The 23,134-nt window shown below is 39.8% G+C and overlaps 2 protein-coding genes across 3 annotated transcripts in view; one reads left to right on the top strand and one right to left on the bottom strand.

Annotated features, from left to right (window-relative positions):
- Positions 1-9,452, top strand: part of ncoa1 (nuclear receptor coactivator 1) — a 71,625-nt gene extending 62,173 nt beyond the window's left edge. For both annotated transcript variants that reach the window (XM_028605034.1, XM_028605035.1), the window contains exon 22: positions 618-9,452. In XM_028605034.1, coding sequence (XP_028460835.1) covers positions 618-797 — 180 coding nt within the window. In that variant the 3' untranslated portion in view covers positions 798-9,452. The remainder of the gene's footprint in view (positions 1-617) is intronic.
- Positions 9,453-12,396: 2,944 nt separating this feature from the next.
- The window catches only part of unc93a (unc-93 homolog A), a 12,975-nt gene continuing 2,237 nt past the window's right edge, over positions 12,397-23,134 (bottom strand). Inside the window, exons 2-8 of the mRNA XM_028605791.1 lie at positions 22,954-23,134; positions 21,291-21,520; positions 18,539-18,664; positions 17,217-17,428; positions 16,337-16,472; positions 14,099-14,230; positions 12,397-13,139 (exon numbers count right to left, since the gene is read on the bottom strand). The exon at positions 22,954-23,134 is cut by the window's right edge and continues 1 nt beyond it. Coding sequence (XP_028461592.1) covers positions 12,850-13,139; positions 14,099-14,230; positions 16,337-16,472; positions 17,217-17,428; positions 18,539-18,664; positions 21,291-21,520; positions 22,954-23,134 — 1,307 coding nt within the window. The 3' untranslated portion in view covers positions 12,397-12,849. The remainder of the gene's footprint in view (positions 13,140-14,098; positions 14,231-16,336; positions 16,473-17,216; positions 17,429-18,538; positions 18,665-21,290; positions 21,521-22,953) is intronic.

The raw sequence follows: 23,134 nt of genomic DNA on the forward strand, positions 1-23,134 counted from the left end.
CAAAGTCCTGGATCTTTGCAATCCTACCTACAGCACCTTTAAACTGTTGCAAACTGCGGTAAAAACCCTGAATGAGACGCATATTCCCAATGCGCTGTATACATGTCCAAAGAAGGCCTCTGTAAAACCCAAATAATACCAACATATTGTGCATGTAGGGCTGTGTATCATTCAAAAATGTTTGATACCGGTACCGATATCAATACCGTGACTTCGATACCAGATCCTAAATGATACTTTTTTCGATACCAATTTTATAAAAGAAAAAGAAATAACAACGTTCCATATTACGGCACAAATCTTTTTATTTTTCAGCTCCTGCTACGAGAGCCCCCGCCTCTGTGTAACGTTTTTCCTGCATGCCTCTACGACATGTAACATTAGACAGCCTATCAGCAGCATTATTAGATCTTGGTAGAAGCATGCTGCATGCTTATTGGCTCACTGACGCTGATGAGATTTACTCCTTAGGTATAGAAATTGGGTATTGAATGACGAGGCATTTTTTGATACTCGATACTTCAGAGGCAATTCGCTCGGTGCCTAAAATGTATGGCATTAGGTACCCAGCCCTAGGTGCATGCAAAACGTACTCATTGTTGCTTCTGTTTCTGCAGGTGCAGCAGGTTCAGGTGTTCGCGGACGTGCAGTGCACAGTGAACCTGGTCGGCAGCGACTCCTACCTGAACCAGGGCTCCATCGGAGCCACGGCCTCCCAGAAGGGCCCCGGAGCACAGGGCTCCCAGAACAACCAGACCCAGCAGAAGAGCCTCCTCCAGCAGCTGCTCACCGAGTGACAACTCTCGCAAACCCCTTCAGCTCTCCTACCCCCTCTACTTCTCACTTCTACGCCTCCTCCTCGGAGGTCGGTGCACCGGACCCATTGCTGTCTCTGTCTCACCTTTTGGATGGAAGGGTGGATGTTTGGACGAGTCCGGCTGTCGGTGGAGCTACGCAGCCTGACCACTTCTGTGCGCACGGGGGATTTCGGGGGGCTGGTTGTTTTTAGACGCCCAGTACTTTTAAGAAAAGACTCATGTCAGAAGGAGCAGCAGTGTATTTAAACCTGCCTGTCTAATCTGTCTGACAACCTGTCTGTCTGCCTCAGCCTATTAAAGGCAGTGTTGTCTTGCTGCTCATTCCTTGGTGACCTACTTCCTGCTTCTTGACCCAAGAAAAAAACAACAACTGCGACATCATTGTAGATTTGCCAAGTTCTCGTCACTGTCAAATCAGGGCCGGCCTCTCTTTTTTTGCTTTTTTTTTGTTTTTTTCCTCCGTTTTTGTTTTTGTGATGGTGGCGGTTTCTGTCGTCGCAGCAGCAGTGCATCTTGGGAGCATGAGTTGCAGCATACAGCTGAGCTCATCATTTTAAGTGTGGGGGTATCCCACACAGCAGCACCTCTGGCTTTTTATTTTGGTCCGTTTTTTTGGGGTTTTTTTTCTCTACCTGTCTCTCAGCGATGTGGGAATGTTAAGGTTTCAGACCTCTGTGGCATTGTGGGATAGAAGCTCAGTATCAGCTGGTTCTGTGACTGTCTCTCTCTATCAGCTACAGTGCCTGGTGGAAGTTTGAGTTTTTCCCAAGCTCTGCTTCTTCTTCTTCTTCTTCTTCATCTTCTACATATTAATCTTATTATGTCTTCGTTTTTGTTTTTTTGGGTTGAATTGTTTTGTTTAAAATCTTCTGCTCTCACCGTCATCATCATTATCATCATCATCATCTTCATGATCATCAGAACAAACTTTGACAACAGCCAGATTGGATGAATTGATGGATGGATGGATGGGAGAAAGACGGGATGCTGCTCAGTTTGGAACTTACGTGTCTTTCTCTCACCCCCCACCCCCCCAGGAGGAGGTTTTTATTTTTTAAGTATAAAAAAAGAGATTGTTATGATTATTTAACTGTATGTCTGTCACATTTTACCCATCACCTCAGCAGCTGTGAATACAGAACCCTGTTGGGTTCTCTCTCTCTCTCTCTCTCTCTCTCTCTCTCTCTCTCTCTCTCTCTCTCTCTCTCTCTCTCTCTCTCTCTCTCTCTCTCTCTCGGCCTATCAGTGTTGTATGCCATGTGCACCATGCAGGCGCTTAGTATTGTACAGTACAGAAGGACAAAGACTTGGGGATGAGCTCACTTGTAACTGCTTTCCTTTAACAAACAAAAAAAAAGTGTAATTAATTGATTACTCAGAACAGCAAAACTATGTATAATGTGATTCGATCCAGGTTGGTTCGGTCCATTTTTAAAAATTGTAATAATGTCAGCTCATGGTTTTTGAGATTATTTTTGGCATCATGATATTGTAACCTCCCCTACATGTTGCAGTGGAGGAGGAGGTTATTCCATCTTCTGAAATGTGAAAAGGAAATTTCTGAAGCAATTGATCTTGAAATATAGCTACGCTCCCTTCGGCATCCCATTCAGCGCTACGAGAAGCTACACTACTTTCCGAAGAAAAGAAAAAAAATTGGTTTGATTGCTTTGCTTTCTCTTGTGGCAACAAGGGAACTAGTTCTCTTGCTTATATCCTTTTTTTTTTTTTTTATACTTTCAAGACAACTTTTCCGACAGTACACGTGTTTGTAACCATTGTATAAAAAAAACAGAAGAAGAAGAATACCTCAAACTGTGTTCTTTGCTGGGATGGCTTGACCATTGGCGATGCTAACGGTACTGAGCCGCATCGACATAATGTTCCCGTTGTCGCAGCAAACAGCCATTTTGGGGTATTGTTCCTATATATTGACATTTAAGTAGAGGCTTTAGTAATAGGAGTTCCTAACAAAGATGTGATGGATAATTCATTTGAAGCTGTCATGAAATTGAATCAAAACAGGATGGGTTGAGTCGCAAAAAAAAATTATTTTCTTTTTATGTTCTCCTACAAAAAAATAATTTTTTATCAGTGTTCCTTTTTGGGAGGATTCAGCCCTTCTTCTCCCTCCACTTTTCTCTGATGAAGACTTACAGGCTAAACACACACACACAGTTTTCTGTTGACTACTGTTGCTAAGTCAGACACTTTCTCTCTCAGCGATAACAGACCTCTGTTAAATCAGAAAAAAGATGTGCACACTTTACCTGGAAGTTAGAAAAAAGGAAAAAAAAAATAAACGTGCCTAGACGTTTCCTCTAAATATTCTTTACACGACTAAATTAATGTAAAGACACGGTTATGATCTGGATATTGGGGCGTAAGAAGTATCTGACCCAAAGGTTTGAAGTGTAGGATGTTATAAGAACTACTATAAGTCCCACACATTTTGTATCCGTCTCTTGGGCCCTTTTGTACACAGGAATAATTTCATTCGGGAACATGAGGTTGATTTGTAACGACCACAAAGGTCTTCTTCTGTCAAATCTGCCACGTCTCCACTCCAGCACAATGTCAGACGTCTCCTGATTGGACTCATCCTTGTTCTTGGTTCATTGTTTTTTTTATTTTTTTTTTTAAAATCTTCCTTGTGTCATGGAAACTTGGAGACACTGGTGGAATCTGTTGAGAGGTGTTTTTGGGGGCGTTATTATGGAACCCACGCAACTTCTAGGTAAGACCCGCCCTTCAATAGCGTTCACACGCTACCATTGGCCAGAAGTCCATGCTTACTCAAGGTAACAGAACCCGATTTGTTCAGGTCCTGTCCCCTGACCAGTCGGCCATCCTAACCTTAACCACTCCAGGTCAATGCCTAACCCCAACCAATCGGGCAGTTTTGTATGGCGGGACGTGCCAGGAAGTTGCGTGGGATCCATAATAACGCGTTTTTGGGGGGTGTTTTTGCACACAGCGCGGACCTCACATCCAGATATTAGGACCATTCATCACCCCTTCTGTAAATGCAACTACTTAACGCATCGTTAACTCACATTAGGTCAACAACATTACAGTCGGATGCTACTTCAGTGGAATAGGGCTTCCCTGTGTACTGTGTGTTTTTTTTTTTTTGTGTGTTTTTTTTTACAGATACTTTACTGTATGCAACGGATATCGAGGGATAGTATGCAAGGTCAACATTCCACCCAACCAACTCCTCAGATGTTGTCGATGTGAGAACCACTTTGTGCTCAGCTGAAAGGTGTGTGTTTGGACACATTCATGTGCAGATCCACGCACTGTTTATCCAAACAGAGGCCCAGGAGCAGTCGCCATCTTTAATCCTTATCTAAACGCAGGGAACTCTGCCCTCCGGACTCAAACAGATTCTGATTTACAGAGACTTTCTGAGATGTGTTTTTATTTTATTTTTTCTATTTTTCTGTGTGTATATTTATTAGAAACCATCAGTAGAACATCTTTTTATTACCTCATTGTTTCATCAGACAGTGCTTCTATCTGATAATCTTTCCTTTTGACCATGTTTTCACACTGTGAGCAGCCAGTTTGATCAGAAAAATCAAGTACATTTTTACAATGTTTTAACCTTCTGGAAACATCGTTTTGATTCGACAATACTGGCTACCAAGCACTTAAGTTAACAAGAAACAAAGAAACAATATGTATTCATAAAGGTTAAGTGCTGCAGCCGACAATTCATATTATCGGTTAGTCTGTCGGTCATTTCTGTAAAATATCTGAAAACTTGTTAAAAGAAAAGTTTCCCAGAGCCAAATTAAAATGATATAAAACGGAGAAAAGCATTAAATCCTCAGACTGGAGAAGCTGGAATCAGCAATTGTTGGTTCTTTTTGCTTTAGAAAAAAAAAGGAACTTAAAACATGAATTTAATATCAAAATAAAAAAAATTAGCGAGTTCCAGCTTTCCTGAGATAACCATCAGCTGATAATTTTTTTTAAGATTTGTGCTGCTCTTTCCTTTGACCTCCACCTCAGCCTGCGGGTTTATGTGTGTGTCTCAGATTCAAACTTCGCCTCTACCTCCAAACTGAGACTTTGGAAAAAAAAAAAAAAAAACAGTAGCAGTAATGCAGTACCTACCTGCCAGTTTACTTGATAGAAGTTAACCCTCCTCCAACCCAGATTGTCAGTTTTTAGACACGGTTTCCGTTTCACTTTTGGTCTCTGATGATGTTGCACTTATACCTCCTCTTCAGGAGTAGGAGGCGGACTCCAAAAGCAAGGAGAGAGTTAAGGTCGAGAACTGGAACAAAGCCATCAACGCATTTAAGTGGTTAAAACAGAAATCTGTAGAGACTGAGGCTTTTTGATTGCCTGCACTTAGATTCTTGTCCATTTTTTATTTTTTTTTGTGCAAGGCAGCGCTGTTCATAAAGAAAGAGAAAGTCAGGGAGCGGGGGAGCTCTGAAATTTGCAGTGGATGACGAGCTTCTTGAGCAACCTAAACCTCATCCATGTTGCCTTCTTACGTTTTAGAGGAAAATGTCCGGCTCATGTTACTCACAGTGTGAATTCACCCGTCAGACACTCCTGCGCCACTGTTTGATCGATGTAAAACACTCAGAAGAGACCGAAGCTGCACAAAGTGGAAGAATGTATTTTATTATTATTATTATTTTGGAAGGATTCTGGCAGTCTCAGCCTCCTCTTGTTCATCTGCTCGGATGATATCACACATACAGTATTGCTACCCCTCCCCCTTTCTCCTTTCTTTCACTTTTCTGCGTGGAGTAGGCATTCCTATGGAAACGGTTTCTTCTACAACTCTGTTAACTGCAGAAACAGCAACTGTCAACTTATCAAAAAATGCCAAATACAACCAATGAAATGTCTATTTTTCTTCTTTTTTTTCTTTTTTTTAATGAACCAGCCATTCAATGGAAAGCGACAGTCCCTCCTTCCTCACTACAATTAACAGGTACAAGGTTCTTTTATAACATTGGTTTCAAGATGTTAACATAATGTATATAACAGAGAAATGTGAAAATGTATTTGTTCAGAATCAACAAAAAAAGTAGTGCTCCGAGTTTGTGGTAAAAAACAAAACGAAAAAAAACCCAGAAAAAAACTACTCGCCTCCGTCATGTTTTGATTTTATGTTTTGATTTTCTACCTTTTTTTTATTTTTCTGACTATGTATGTATATGACTATCAGTGAGTGCGTATGTATGTGTGCAAGTGATTAATACTGTATATCTGGTGTTCTCTGAGATGGAAAAGTGGAAGATGTCCTGGTTTGATTCTTTTCTTCTTTTTACTCTTTAGACCCTGCACAGTACCTGTGGGTGTTTCAGATAACTATGCCAGAGAATGGTTTAGCGACTGCTGAATGTGATTTTACTGAGAGAGAAGCAGTGTGGACTGGCTTTTTGTACGGGTTAATTAAAAAAAAAAAAAAAAAAAAAGGCCATATTATTTAATTTTCTCTGTTGTCAAAAGTTTAAGCAGATCTGGGAGAGTGGAGCCTTGGTTTTATGGAGAAGCATTGCCTGGTTTTGTGTGTGTGTGTGTGTGTGTGTGTGTGTGTGTGTGTGTGTGTGTATATGAGTGGGCTGTTTCTTTTATATTTCTTCTAACTGTCTGACTGATGTAGCCTTTTTTTGTTGTCGTTGCATTTGTCAATAGTAAATGACCAAAGCTTCAAGATGTTTGATGGATATCATATGCAAAAACCTCATCATCACTGGACAAGATACAATGTAGCGGCCCCTTTTTATTCGTTTGGATTTCTCACACGGCAACATTCTGCTGCTGTTTGATTTGCGTGTTCGTCTTTCCTTCGCTCGTTCACAATCGGTCCTTTTAAAGTGGCCCCGGGTCACTTTGGAGACGTCTCAACTTTGCCAATGAAGTTTTTTTTTTTTTGCCTGAAGTGCTATCACTCGTTTACAGGAAGAAAAGAAAACATTGCAACCGATAGCTATGCACCTTACTGATACAAGCATTTCCTAACGTTGACTTGGGTATGTAGAATTAACACTGGAGCAACACTAAATCATTCATTTCATAGGCAAAGAATTCATAGTTACTTTACACAAACGATTAAAAAAAAAAAAAAAAAGCCCCTTCAGTTAGTCTAGTGAATTTAGTTGATATCTGATGACCTCTCTCAGCTTTTAATCTCTTTCTTGGAAAAAGAAAGGGCTTTTTCTTCCATTAACTGAATACTTTATACCAAACTTAAGGTGCCTCGTGTATATACTTTCTGCGGTGAAGATTGCTCCTTTGCTGTTTAACAATAATAACCTTGTTAACCAGGGTTTTTTTTTAAAACCTTTTTTCAACTTTATAAAAAAAAAGTTTACTGTATTATAAAAGACTTTTTTACACACGTAGATTAATCAAATTATTCCAGGAATTTGCAAATACAATCTAATTTTGCACTTTATATCAGATTTACTTGGGAGTGAAAAGGCCATCACAAACTGTCTCAATCAGATCAGTATTTGGAGATAGAATAAGTCCCCTGAATGTACCAAGAAAATTAATGAATAGCTCAGGTTCTTTATGAAGAGCTTGACTGTAGTGGATACCCATTATCCAAACAACGACTAGAAATTGTACTCACTTGACCTTCTTTCTAACGTCTCTCTGTCTCTTTTTGTCTACACCAACTGATCCTCAGTATAAATACTATGCCAATCTTCTTCAGGTGACCCCCCCCCTCCCCTCTGCGCTGTCAGCCGACGCCTGGCAAACTGTTAGAAAACCTCCAGGTTGAACTCTCAGAACATTCCTGCTCACAACAGTTTCAGCAACCGTCAACACTTAGCTCTGTAGCTGCCGCCGCCGCTCGGCATTCACTTTGCCGCAGCTTTGAACGTGTTTTTCCTTAAACCAAGGTGGACACTCGCTTTTTGTTCGTAAAAGTCTGGCTGTGTGAGACTTAACCTCTGCTATCTAGCAAAAATTGTGCACTGACATAAATGACAACACGCTAACCGTGTTGCTTGTCTTCTCTGTTTTGCTTGTCTTGTCACACTTCCGTGCTGCCTATTGTGGAATATGTTGTTTTGTGCTGATGATACCAGAATCAGGCCAATGCATGGTGCAGATCGGGCAATTATTGGTGCAGGATTGGGTCAATGTCTGGTGCAGGATTGGGCAAATATTTGGTGCAAGATTTAGTCAATGTCTGGTGCAGTATTGGGCAAATATTTAGTGCAGGAATGGACAAATATTTGGTGCGAAATTTGGACAATATCTGGTGCAGGATTGGGCCAATATCTGGTACAGGACTGTCAATATTTTTTGCAGGATTGGGCAAATATCTGGTGCAGGATTGGGCAAATATCTGGTGCAGAATTGGGCCAATTTTGGTCCAGGATTGGGCCAATATTTGGTGCAGGATTGGGCCAATATTTGGTGCAGGATTGGGCCAATATTTGGTGCAGGATTGGGCCAATTTTGGTGCAAGATTGGGCCAATATTTGGTACAGGATTGGGCCCATATCTGGTGCAGGACTGGGCCACTACAGTAGTTGGTGCGGAATTTGGCTGATGTAGGTAATCATGTTTGGTGTCATGGAAATTCATAGCAAAAAAAAATTGGCGCATGAATTCAATTCCATAAATTAAAGGAGGATACAGTTTGATAAGCTTTCGTCTTTTTTTTCTGAAGCGAGTCAAAAATATGAAGCATTCTCGCTTGTCATTGGTCCAAACTGGTATTTGTGCACCGCTAAGACTCTCCATAGTCCTTTAACTCCCACTCATTCCTGGTGCAGGTGTTCAAAACTAATGTCTACTCTATGTTAACAGCATCAGTTAAGTATTGTAAGTGCTGTTGTATTGGGACGGAGGTGGATATGGTTCAGAGACTTTAAAAGAAGGCTTGTTATTAACTCACCACTTTGTGTTGTTTTCTGGGGGCGGTAATGCTTTCTCTGGAGAATTTGAGAAAAAATGACCAAGGTTCCACTTTCTCCCTTGTACAAATTAATATAAATAAATATATATATATATATAAATATATATTATACATTTTACTCATTTTTGTCCAGTTTTGTATATTACACTCATGTAAAGTTTGTTTTTAAAAGAGGCATCGGAGCAGCTATTACAAGACAATATGAGTGACAATGTTCATCTGGGAGAATTTTATGGTTGTTATATTTCCTCTTTTTCTCTCTCTGTCTCTTTTAATACCCCCAAACCCCCCCCTTGTTCAGGTGTGCAACGTGAATATAAAGAAATCTACCTTTTTCTTTGGAATGTTGTAGACAATCAGTCTCAGGCCGGGTACAGTCCCTGCAGTGAGTGAGAGCCCTGTAGGCTGATAGACAAACAAAAACCTTTTTGTTTGACAATTTACAAAAACTCTTTATTTGCATCTACTGGAAGTCTAAATTTGGAGGTTTGCTCATTCATATGTTGGTGGCTGCTCAAGTTTACACACACACACACACACACTTCTCTACTACACTCAAAACACAAACACCTCGTGCATTTGATCCCTCTGCTTTTTTTTTTTTTCTTTCCCAAGGTGAGGATGCCAACCTTGACGAAATGATGCTTTGACTAACAAATCTAAAACATCTATGAATGTGGGAATGCAACACATTGCAATAAAGCACCATTTGAAATGCAGTATGTTGTTCCTGTATGTTATTTAACCTGTTGACGTCAACAAGTTTGCTGATAATGGTGTTGTTTATTTTGGACTTTACGTGACTCACTGAATCGACCGTTTAAAGAGGAACTATAATGCTTTTCCGTATTTCCTGTCATATCTATAATACCATAATGTTGGATTTTCATGTTAAACGTGACCAAAACCTCAAATAATAAGTCAAACGTATTTCAGAGATTTCCCCGTGAGCTAAAACCTTCAGATTTCCAACTCTTCTGTACGCTCCGGTTTCAACAGTTGTTCTACTCTTGGCTAAGTGTTATGCAACTCTAAGCTGGTCTTCTATGATTGGTCATCTGGAGCAGCCAGCAGGACTGGAGTGTTTGTTTTAAAGATCTTATGACATGCTGCTTTTTGGATAATTTTATATAGGCCTCAGTGGTCCCCTAATACTGTATCTGAACCAGCCTTGGTGCAGAATTACAGCCAGTAGAGCCAGTCCCACAATGAGCTTTCCTTAGTATGTGACATTTCTGTCTGTAGCTTAAAGGTGTAGACACATATAGCCGACGGCCGACCGTTGACAGAAAACCCCGTCGATATGATCAGTCGCGTCCCCGAGGTCCAAAAACAGACCAAAAAGACGAGAGGAGACGAGACGTAATACCTCTCTATAACAGCAGGCGGCGCTAATCTGTAATGTCGCACAAGAAATGAAAACCGGCAGCTGATTGGACGAACGCGTCACATGGGTTTGTTTTCTCTGGAAATTCAGACCTGGACTGTCATGGCGGCCGTAAAGAATACAATCTCATATTGTACTAAAATAGTTCACTGAAACATGTTTCTGAAAACATTTTAAGCAAGAAATAGGCCGTGCAGTTGCTGAATCTGTCTTCATTTCAGCTCAACAAAGTCACCTCATTCCGCTCGTCATTTCCGGGTGAGTCCCGACTTCCCTGCCACCGACCGAACATGTCAGGTCGGCCAAAATGAACGCCGACAGCCCCCCAGACGGACGACGGCACAGGACACACTGAACAGATTTGAGTCACTGACCTCGCCAGACTGTCGCACAGCCGACAATCGGCCTGATGTGTCTCGGCCCTTAAATGCTATTGAGGAGGAGAGAGGGGGGGAAGGTGGAGGGTGGGGTGTGGCCTTGACCAACTGCCACTTGTTTGAAAGCCATGATGTCTCTCTCTCATGGGTAGGCCAAATTCTCTGGGCGGGCAAAGCAGAGAAAGGGGAGGTAACCTTGCTCCTTATGACCTCATAAGAAGAAGATTCCAGATCGGCTCATCTGAGCTTTCATTTTCTCAAAGACAGAGCAGGATACCCAGGGCTCGGTTTACACCTATCCCCATTTCTAGCCACTGGGGGACCATAGGCAGGCTGGGGGAACACATAGAAAGTGCTGCTATATTATATTATATTATATATTTTCTGCTAACAACAGAAAATACGTGCTAACCGTTGACTAAAATATTAACCGTCTATGGTGCTAACGCAAGACAGCTGTAATCTTGTCGGCCAATGTTGGTCCTTTCTCTCCAATTTCTGGTCGCATTACTGCCGGGACATGTCCGGTTGTGTAGTATTTGGTTTAGAAGCCTTTATTGGTGATTTTTCAAAGTAGAAAGACCTGCCATATACTCTGTTGCATTCAGTCTCAGGCTCCGGAGTGAAACAAAACAGCGGCAGTGTTGCCAACTCTTTTCCAATGAAAGTAGCTAGCACCAGCTCCAAAAAGTCGCATAAAGTAGCTAGATGATGTCATTACGCAAACATTTGCATAAAGCTTAGTGGTTGTGTCAGCAAGGTAGATAGAAAGAAATAGAAATCTTTAGCCAGATAATCACAAATTCAATACAGAATTTATTTTACAATAATAAATTAATTTAATTAAATTAATTATTACTTAGGTAGCGTTTCTTTGAAGTAAAAAAATATTCTACAAAGGGAGGGAAAAAGATTGATAAAGACTTGGCCAACTCAGCGGCGTCTTTCTACCGTCGCGTCACAGAATAGAAGAGAGAAGAGACTGTTTTGGCGGTGCACTCTAATGCAAAAGAAAGGATTACAGAGGGGAAAACACCATATCTTAGTCTAGATCCTTAATAACGTAATTATAACCTGAGGTATTGCAGTTGTAATTATAAGATTACAAGAAGGAAACAAGTCGATTTAAGTGAAACAAAAAGCAGAAATATGAAAATGTGTTGAATGTATTTGTCCAAAAAAAGCTGGAGTGGTGGAAAGTAACAAAGTACATTTACAAGTAAGTATTGCACTGAAGTACAATTTTGAGGTACCTAATGGCCCTGACACACCAACCCGATAATCTGCCGTCGGACAGTCTGGCGAGGTCAGTGACTCGAGTCTGTTTGGTGTGTTCCGTTCATTTTGGCCGACCTGACATGCTGGGTCGGAGGGCGGGCAGTCGGACTCACTTGCCGTGCTTACCCGGAAATAACGAGCGGAATGACTGACGAAAATCTTTTAAACTGACCTTTGTCGATTTGAAATGAAGACAGATTCAGCAGCTGCACGGCCTATTTCTTGCTTAAAATCCTTTCAGAAACATGTTTCAGTGAACTATTTTCGTAAAATACGAGATCGTATTTCGAACAAGCAGCCATTACTATCGGCTGGAGAAGCCAGACCCACGTGACGCGTTGTCATTTCCGGTTTTCATTTTTTGTGCACGCGTAGAACATACGCTTAAGGCACTTTCTGGATCTCGGGGAGCAGGCTGATCAGTCCGACTGCCTTTTCTGCCGACAGTCAGCAGTTGTGTTGGTGCGTCAGCGACTTAAGACTAAAGCATGTAATGAATTCTATAAATTCGTTAGAATATTTCACAAAACTTGAAATATTAAGACATTTACTTAGCATTTTCCAACTCTTCAATTTTTTTGTTACAGTAGAGTAATATTTATAGAAAATCTGTTGGTTGGATAATTGCACACATCCATGTACAACTGCCTTTAACACACACAAAAAGGAAATTTAATCGGGGCAGATGAGATTGTTGGTCAGGACAAATAGCTCCACATTTACTTAGGACATCATCTGTATTTAACCTGTATATTACCTGTAGATACAACACAAGCGTCACAGGGATCAGATAAATGCAAACAATACAGAATATTCCACCCCAAAAAAGCAAGGAAGACTCATCGTTGAGTCAAATACGCAGTATTATAGTTCCAGCATTGTCAGTGTGCAGTGTTGACTGGTTTCCAGTAACAGATCAACACAAGTGGACAAGTTTCTGATTGAAGTTCCATCATTCTCATTACATGCTTTTGAGTTTATTTAGTAGTCAAACATTTTTGGCATCCGTTTTAGACACTTTATTGGCAGCTTAATGGACAGACCAGGATTTAAAAAACATTTGAAATTTAGTCTCTACATTTTTGACTGACAAATTATATTTTTGTCATGTGTTTGAATAGTTTCCTTGTGACTTGGGTAGGTGCCCTCCTGAACGGGCGGTGTGGGATTTTTGAATTCGTAGTACTCCACTATGGGGTACGTGACGACGGTGAGCAGCAGAACGCTCAGCAGGATGTACAGTTTATACTCCAGGCATATGAAGGTGCTGTAGGCGAAGGCGATAACGAATCCGAGTGACTCCCACATACGATAGTTGGCGAATGCTGCCTCTTTGTGCCGGGGGAAGAGGATGCCGTAAAGAGCTGTAGGACACAAAGTAAGAAATTAAAAGTGTCGATAGAACAAACTAAATACAGATGATTTGAAATACAGCTTATCGAGGGACCAAAATGAAAAAGGGTTCATCCTCCGGGGAGAATGAATGTGCTTAGTCATTATCAGAGCCGGTTTATGGAGAGCCTGTTGACTCCCTATTTAGCCCCATTGAACCGAATTTGGTTGCAGTTCCACCAGAGTTCCACTGGGGGGTGATCGCAGGCGAGTGCAAAATGAACGGGACTCTATGGAGCTAGACGGCTAAATTTGTCTCTTTCGCCTGATTGTCGTTGCGAAATCTCAGATTTGATTGTAGTTTTTGCAAGTTCAACATGGATTATAGGTCGGAAGTTGAATGAACGAGTACTTATGTCCTTTGGATTTCTCACAGAGTGAGTCCTTGTTGCCCGTAACACGCTAGCGTTCTGCTAATGAATGCTGATTGGTCAGTGAAGGACTGATTGCAACCAGAGATCCCGCTTGATGGCATCCCAAAAGGAACCAGAATGTCAGAGTGAATATTTCGCCGTGGTCTTCACAACATTAGCAAACCTCTTTCTAGCACTCTTAGAGCCTAACCTGTCAGCTGTGTTGTCGACGCCTCCAGAGAACAGAGGAAGCGATTCAGAGCTTGCCATTGGCATTTTTAAAGGCTTTTTAGAACAAAAAAAGCCTTGTGTGTGTGTGTGTCTTTTTCTTTGCCTCCCCTTTCGAATGCAACATTCAAATTACTAGACAAAAAATGATATCCTGAGAAAAGTGGATTTTGAGGGGTATAGCTCCATAGATCTCCATTCATTCTACACTCGCCCGTGAGCGCCCTCATGTGGAACCCGAGTGGAACTGCAACCAGTTCAGAAGTCCGAAGTATCCAGAGAGTGGAACTTCTCGCCTTATAAGAAATTCGCTGTCAGTGTACATTTCAAGACTTATGGGAGTTTCTTACAGTTGGTCTGAGTTTGCCAGATGGCGTCTGCCATCCCCCACAGAGCAGGAAACACAAAGAAGACCGGCAGCTCGTCAGGATGAGGCCTCCAGAACAAAAGAGCCATGATACAGGAAAAATTGGCCAGTGCAGCTGAAAATAGACAGATATGTGAACGTCAGCAGTTCATTGACATCACATTTTCGACACAGTACATGTAATGTTTAGTTCCTATTTACTGTATAATTACTGTAGATGTATAAACGCAGTGGTAAGTACACTTAATCAAGTACTTACGTATAAATTTGAGGTACATTTCATGAGTCTTTATACTTCTACTCCACTGCATCTCAGAGGTAAATATTGTACTTTTTAACTCTACTGTCTGGCAGCTTTAGTTACTTTACAGACTTTACGTTGTCATCCCATTCCTGTCCAGTAAAAAACCATGTACTGTATCTCTGGAAGTGTTGATGTGGAATGTTTGTGACAAACTGAAGGATGAAGTGTTCCTTTATGAGTTGAGAAAATCCTCCTACTTCTTCAGCTAAATGAAGTCTTTAAAAAGCCTCTTGAATCAGCTGGTAAATGCACCGTCACAAAGCTGAAAACAGGGCAGTTTTTCTGACACCATGAAAAATTTGAAAACTTTTTAGAGATATGTAGTTCTCACAGGACAGCATCGCTACAAACACATGATTATCTTATAGAACACGTGTCAAACTCAAGGCCCGCGGGCCAAATCCGGGCCCTTGTAGATTTAGATCCGGCCCGTATATCAATTTGGGTTCACAATACATTTTGGCCCATCTAGTTGTGCGCCAAACCAAAAACACAGGAAAGTGTTTTTCAAACTGCCATTACCTGACATTCAAAGCAGAATTTGGCAGATTTGCCGACTCTGAGACTCAGAAATTCCTCCAGAAGCAGAGAGAGAGTTTTCATATTCAGGCTGAGAAACAGGTTGTTGTTAAAAAAAAAATGTAAAATTGTTTTTGCTTGATTTGCTAAATTCTATGACGGATAAGGAACTCTTTTGATGACTTTTGTAGGGCTTCATGTCATCAAAAATGCGACCAAAAAGCATAAAAAAATTATGAAAAAGCAACAAATTTACAAAAAGGTGACAAAAAAAGAACAAAAATTATGAAAAAACTACCAAAATGCTAAAAACAAGTGACATGCATTAACAAAAGCACGTCAATAAACTCTACATGTGTGGCCCTTGGTGTGATTCTCTTTTTCCAGTGTGGCCCTTAGAGAAAATGAGTTTGACACCCCTGTTATAGAATATGAAGCATTGCTTCAGATCAAACTACCCAACAGTATATAAAGTAGTTAACATTAGCACAACCTTAAACATTTACAGCAGTAAAATAAAACATGCATATTAAAGTGATGGTTCGGAGTACTTTACCCTAGGGTCCTTTGCACCATGACCTCGAGCCAAACAACCCCCCCAGAAGCTTTTTTCACCTGGGTCTAACATTGGGCGAGTTAGCGTAGAGTAGCGTTATCAGCTGAATAGCTTAGCGCAGGGGCTAATGGACCCACGTTTGTATCTCGTAAATGACCCCACTAATAATGCCCGAAATGATACCAAAGGTCTACACTAGTACATATAGGTTATGCACTCATAAAACGATGGATTGGAAAGTTTGTAAGAACACCAAAAGTTTATGAACACTTGCCTGCTGGCTTCTGCTCTCTGTTGCTGCTGCTGCTGCTACCTGCAGTTAGATAGTGCTTAGGGTTGTCTACAAATTACTACACCGAAAAGAGATACAACAAAAATATTTATTAATTTAATGATTAAATAAGGTAATGTCTCCAAACTTACCTCAATTATTACTTGTCTCCTGCTAGTTATATTACAGCACTTACTTTAAAAAATAAGTTAAATTAAAAAATATTTTTGTTGCATCTCTTTTCGGTGTAGTAATTTGTAGACGTCCCTAAACACGTCCCTAATTACTCCGAACCATCACTTTAATGCAGCAGGAATATTAATCCAGAAACATCAGGTAGAATAGAAAAACACTGACAGGGAACATTTTACTTTACATACTTAACTTTTGCTGATAATACTTACTTACGTCCTTATTACTTACTTACTTACTTAAGGTTTTGAATGCAGGACTTTACTGTAGCGGAGTGTGGTATTAGTACTTTTACGTAAACAAAGGATCTGAATACTACTCTCTTCTTTACCACAAATGTGTGAGGATGACAAAGTGAATGCTTTATTAGGCTATTTACCCAGGAAGAAGAGTGCTGCTCTCCCTGTGTACCGAGCGAGTCTTCCAAAGAGAAAGGAGCAAAGAGAGTTGGTGGCTCCAAAGCACATCATCACATAGCCAACGTAATGGATCCCCAAAGCACACGTCACATAGTTCTGCAATGAAACACAACATGGATTTAGAAAGCGTCATACATCTAATATCTCACATAGAAATAAATACTTACAGATATCCAGTTAGTAAAGTTTTTTGACATGGCGATATAACTATCTGAACTCTTCAGGCCTCCGCTCTAGCTTGTTATGAGGGCATGCCATGCTAGCAGCTAGGCGAGCATTAAAACGTGTTAAAAGTGACCACGTTGGTCTCTGAAGTAAAGGCTGGACCACAATAGAGCTGTTTGGAGCCGTTTGTGAACAGTGTTTTCTGTTGGAGATGGTAAGTCCCTTTGGGGTGGACTTTGGGCTTTTTCACTTTGTAAACCTATAACGTGCACAAAAAAGATATATAACACAACAAAGGAAAGGGAAAAAGCTAAAAAGCATAATATGAGCACTTTAAAAGTTCAGCTAAATGTAACACCTCCATCATGAGTTTAAATACACCTTCAGGAAGACAAGAACTTCAGAGAGTTGGGACGGCACTGCACAATAACACATCGTGGTTAAACTGTACATTTAATTGTCTCCTCAATTGAGCATTCATTAAATGCTCATGTGCAATCCATCAAAGTATCCCAAACCTTCTTCACATATGTAAAATGGGTTGTGCTGCTCATGAGTTTTTCCTTAACAAAAGGGAGAATCACTCGGTGCTTAGACAGTATAAGACTTTCACCAAAGTCTGGCTGACAGTGTGTGTTAATCAGGCAGTAATTCATGTTTTGGAGACCTCCTCACTTTGGTGTACTCCCCCGAGAGGAAGCTCTGTTCGAAGCCGCTGTACATGGTGAGAGGGATGAGGGTCACCAGCCTCCAGTCCTTCAGCAGTCTGAACGTGGCCAGGAAGGTGTGGCAGAACGGCTCCCGGTTCCCACGAAACTGACTGGACTGCTCCTGGTCGATGTTGTCCAGAAACACCGCCACGATGAGCATGGCCAGCACACCCACGCCTGCCACACAACAAAGGGCAGACAACCCCGGCTGTTACAGATACGGGAGCTATTATGGTCGGAGAGTGGGTTCACCTCCGCCCTGCTGACTGGAAGTGTGTTAAAGAATAACTTACGGCATTTTAATAATCAGAATTTTTACCACTCACTTCACTGTAAAAGCGAGTGGTAAGATTTAAGCCTTTAGTTTAGGGCTCTATATCTTTATGAAACATCTCTTTATCTATTACAGTAAACTGGGTGACAATCCTTTCTCCGTTTCCTGTATCTCTTGCCATAAGAATATCAAATACAGAAGAAGAATATTAACATGAAAAGATGCAAATATGTACTCTCAAAACAGTGGTAGTCTCTGGAAGAATCCATCAAAGACTCCGTAAAAGACTCCTCGACGCAGCGGCTGCGGGTTCAACTCTGACCTCTCTCTCCCCTTTCATGTTTTCATCTGTCCTGTGAAAATAAAGGCCTAAAAATGCCCCCAAAAAAAAAAAAAATAATAATATTCAGCTACTTTGGAAAATAGAATAAGAGAATGTGAAGCCAAGAACTGCCGTTTAACCAACATAAGGTGTGTTGTATTTATAGGTTTCCTTTTGTCAGAAAGACAGTTAATACTGTCAGTGTATTTCCCAAAATATATAACTATTTTTTTATTTATTTTTTTAACTAGTTTTCTTTACATTATATAACTTTTTTTAGCGAGTCAACAGTAGAGAGATGACAGGACATGAAGGGAGAGACTACCATTAGAGCATCCCTAACCTTATCATTTTAATTTTAGATTGTTTCCATCCAATCAAATGCTGTCTATCCTAATACTAGGATGGGCTAAGAATTCAGAAATAAAATAGATTGTAGATTGTACTGTGTGTATGTGACTATTACATTTTTTTTTTTTTTATTTAAATTGTTCCAGTCAACACTTGGTATCTTCCTCCGGCCTTCATCAGCGAATCAAAATCAATAATCAGTTGTAGTCATGACTGAAACTGAAACCCTGTTAGCTGCTAGCTGTACGTTGGGGGGACTTTATAGAAACCCCTCCACTCTTATGGAGGAGTTCCCTTGTTTAGTCTTTGATTGTGATGCCAAAGTAAACGCTGGCGTTACCGATGTAACATCCGACGAGAGTCCACACCAGATGCTGAGCAGGTCTGGTGGTCGTGCTGTTGACGGTGATGTTGAGGCCGCAGTCAGCCGCTCCACAAGTCAGCAGCTGCTCCTCTGGGATGTGAGCTGTCAGAATACAAAACAATGCATTTATCTTATTAATAATAATAATAATAATAATAATAATAATAATTGATACTTTATTAACCCCGCAAGGGAAATTACAATGTTGTAAGAATAGAAATTACACACAGATCTGAAATACACACACATGCACTAATGGATAAGGGGACAATTTCCACTAATTAACCCTGACAAAGCACACCTGTGAAGTGAAAACCATTTCAGGTGACTACCTCATGAAGCTCATTGAGAGAACACCAAGAGTTTGCAGAGTTATCAAGTACGTCAAGTAAGTACATAATTCCATATGTGTTCATTCATAGTTTTGATGCCTTTTGTGAGAATCTACAATGTAAATAGTCATGAAAATAAAGAAACACATTGAATGAGAAGGTGTCCAAACTTTTGGCCTGTACTGTATATTTAGCTTTGTTTTGTTGTTCTTCCAGGAAATGCACCTCAACAAGTGCCCATATAAACTGATAAGCTACAGAGCATTGACACCAATAATAATAAATGACGTACTGCAACATCATCCACTCTGAGCACACACCCTCTCTTTTTCTCTTTAGATTGAACCCATAAAAAGGTTAGTGGGCCAGCAGTTAGACCTTGCACTGATGGCTTTGTTTAGCAGTATTAGATGTACACAGTGTGTAAGTACATTTACACAAGTACTGTACTTAAGTACAATTTGGAAGTACTTGAATGTTTCCATTTTTCTGCTACTTCTACTCCTACTTGACTACATTTCAGAGGCATACGTTGTTGTTTTTACTCCACTACATTTCTTTCATAACTTTAGTTACTTTGCAGATTCAGATCAATCTTACAAAATATAAATAAGAAATAAATTACGATGTTTTTATGATATGAAAATAAAACATTCATTCATTGATCCCTGTGGGGAAATTCATTAGCCACCTAGCAGAATATAAAGTTATTAAAATTAGCAACATCATTTAAGTAATGAACCCATCAATGGATCAATAATTTATACGGTAATATAATATATATGATTCTGAAGTGGGCCATTCTGCATAATGAGTACTTTTGCTTTTAAGTATATTTTGATGCTAATACTCAAGTAGAATTCTGAATCCAGGACTTAAACTTGTAACAGAGTATTTCTACACTGTGGCATTTCTACTTTTACTTAAAATATTTGAGTACTTCTTCCATCAGTGGCAATTTAGGGTTATGCTGTCCTGTTTAATCCTGTTTGATTTAACAGGACAGGCAGGAAGGCGGGATCTTTGACATGTCTGTGACTTTATTGGTCCAGTTTTGGGGTTACACCCATTTTACAGTGCAGCAGGTCACCAATGAAGATGGACCAGGAAGTAGTAGTAGCTTTCCAGCAAGTTCATGTGCCCATCCCATGGCACATTTCATGTTACATTTCGGTCCAAAGAATATTCACTATTTGTTTCTTGTTGACTTCTACTGAAGGCAGCATCACAGAAGAAATCATTGGGTTTCCTGTTTTGGTGAGATCTCCAGAGGTCAGAGTTCACCTTTGTTCCAACAAAAAAGTTAGACAGCCAATAATAAACTGTGTTTGGAAATGGAGAACTCTATTTTACTTCTTTACATGGTAACCGTGACATCTCATCCTTTTTCGGGGCTGAATGCAGTTCAACAGAAGACTAATGTGACTGAAGACAAAACATCACAGGTAACGGTAGGTTTCTGAATGTTTTTAATTTTTTACTAAGAGAGCGAGTGTAATCAGAAGTCTGACTATCACATAACTCAAGATTCAACAGCTGAACTTAAATATTAAATCCATTGGTGGGAGAGGTACTCCGATCGTTCACTGAAGTAGAAGTAGAAATACCATGTTCCAAAGTAAAAGGCCTGAATTCAAACTATTAAAACTACAGTAAGTATCATCAGTATATTGCACTTAAAGTACCAAAAGTAAAAGTTATTATGATGCAGAATGGCTCCTTACAGTGAAATAATATTATAGAATATTATATTATTCTGTTTTTTTATTACTAATGGAGACATGTAGGAGCATTTTAATGTTTGTCAATGTGGAGCCAACTTTAGATACTCTGTATATTACTTTGTACATCAGTTATATAGTACTGCATCATATCATATAAGCATATTATGTGTTTTTTTATGTAAAAGAGGAACTATAAGTATCAAAGAAATGTAGTAGAGTAAAAGAAAAGTACAATATTTTCCTTTTGAAAGGTAGTGGAGTGGAAGTGTAAAGTAGCATAAAATGAAAATACCAAGTAAAGTACAAGTATGTACAGCACTCCTGAATAAACATACGTTCCTCTGATCTTAAATATTTCTCAAAAATAATAATTTCTGTTTTTTAAACTAAAAAATTGATATCATTTCATATACTGTAAATGAGGTTTATTGACCATAAATTCCAAGAATAATTGTAAAACTATTGGTAAAAAGTTGGTATTAGTGGTTTATATAATTGTGGTAGTTGGGGAAAAAAGGGCGTCAAAAAAGTGTCCATTTTCTATTTGACCCGGGAGGACAACAAGTTCATAGTCGACGGGAAGACAACACAAGGGTTAAGACAGTTTGTATTAAAGTGTGTGGGTTTATTTTCACACATGTATCACTAACATCTCCCGTCTCGTTTCCCTACCTATGTTGGTGTCCTGTCCAAAGATGAGCGACGACATGAGGTTTCCCCACACAGCAGACGACTGAAAGATGAAAAAGAAGATGCCAAAGTATTGGTTGATGACGTCGGATCCTTTTTTGCCGTCCTTTGAAGCCTGCACGTTGCCGGAGATGGTCAGGTAGGTGCATTTAGCCGACCACAGAGGAGAGCCACCCAAACCCAGGATCACTGAGGTGGGCATGAGGGTGTACCTGTGGGAGGGAGCACAGGGGACTTCATTTTCCTAATGCTTTTGTTAACACTTTTAGCTCTTTCATGGCAGAATAAAAAGAGCAGCCATAATTGCAGACTGGTCTGAACTGGCAGTAGTTCTAGCAGTAGTAGTGATAATATAAAAAGTCGCTGTGGCAGCGTTTAACAATAGCTGCCAGTAAACACAGAGTTAGTGCTGAAATAATTAGTCGGGTAATTGATCATTTGATTTTCAGTTACTTATGAACAGTTTTTAATAATCGATTTGAATCATTTTAATAATTTATTGTGGAAAAATGGCAAATATTTGCTATTTACAGCTCCTCAAATGTGAAGATTCTCTGCTTTTCTCTGTATTATACATCTGTAAACTGACGATCTCTGAAGTTCCAAATGCTGTTTGGACAAAACAAGCAATCTGAAGATTTAACTGTGGGAAATTGTGACGGAAATCTTGCATAATTTTCTATTCTTTTAAATATTTAATTGATTCATAGTAAAACTGAATGATTATTTGATTACTTGGATATGAAAATAATCAACATTTAGAACACAAATTTAGTGATTTGCAATCGAAACATCTATATGTATATGTATATTTTTAAGGCTTCGTTAGACGTAGTTTACTGTTTGTTGCTTGTTACTGTCAGTGGTAAATACACATTAAATAGTTATTCAAATGCTGTTTAAACAAGAGTAGTCTCACTATGCCAGACCCAATATTTTAATTTATTAGCACTTATTTTGTAATGAGGTTATGGGTCTCTTACGTGTCTCATTTGATTCAGTTTTTTTAAATACAGTCTTTGAAGTGATCATATTGTCTACGGACAGGAATAAACTTACTTAAAAATGCAGAAATATTAATTAATTGGGAGACAGTTTGGGAAAACGTTTCCCACTGTTCAAAGAACCCAAATCACCAGCAGATCCACTTCAACATGTCATAGGACATATTGGACACCTTAGAAGAGATACGTCTCTAAAGTCATTCCTACTCCCTATTGCACGTTCTGTCAACCTGAACAAACTGGAACTTTCCTACACATGGTCTGGGAGTTTAAACAGGTGCAGGAGTTTTGGAATAAAACAACATCAATAATATCTGATGTGATAGGATGTCGAATTCCTACTGACCCGATAGTTTTGTTACTTAATGATGACTCTAAATTACATCTGCTTGGGAGGCATAAGAAAATGTGGCTAGCCGGCTCAACCGCAACCAAGAAAATGATAGCTCAACGCTGTCTTTGGTTCTTGTTTGATTGTAGTTGTTTGTTCTGTATGTTCTATGTTCAAACATATACAAATAATAAAAAATTGATCATAATAAATATATATATATATATATATATATATATATATATATAGTAAAATAATGAGCAATGACAGCCAGCATGAGCCGGAGGATTTGACTGATTTGACGGATTACCATCCCGGGTAGAGGTTTCCAAAGGAGTATGAGACGTAGCAGGCCATGCCAGCAACAATGGTCCATTTACAGCCCAGGTTTTTGATCATGAGGGGAGGCAGGAACATGGAGGAGATGATGATGGAGGCGTAGATGACGCTCAGAGACGCCACGCCCATCCCCTGCTCTGCATTCAGACTGC

This window comes from Perca flavescens, chromosome 18 (genome assembly GCF_004354835.1).
Source record: "Perca flavescens isolate YP-PL-M2 chromosome 18, PFLA_1.0, whole genome shotgun sequence".
Lineage (NCBI taxonomy): Eukaryota > Metazoa > Chordata > Actinopteri > Perciformes > Percidae > Perca > Perca flavescens.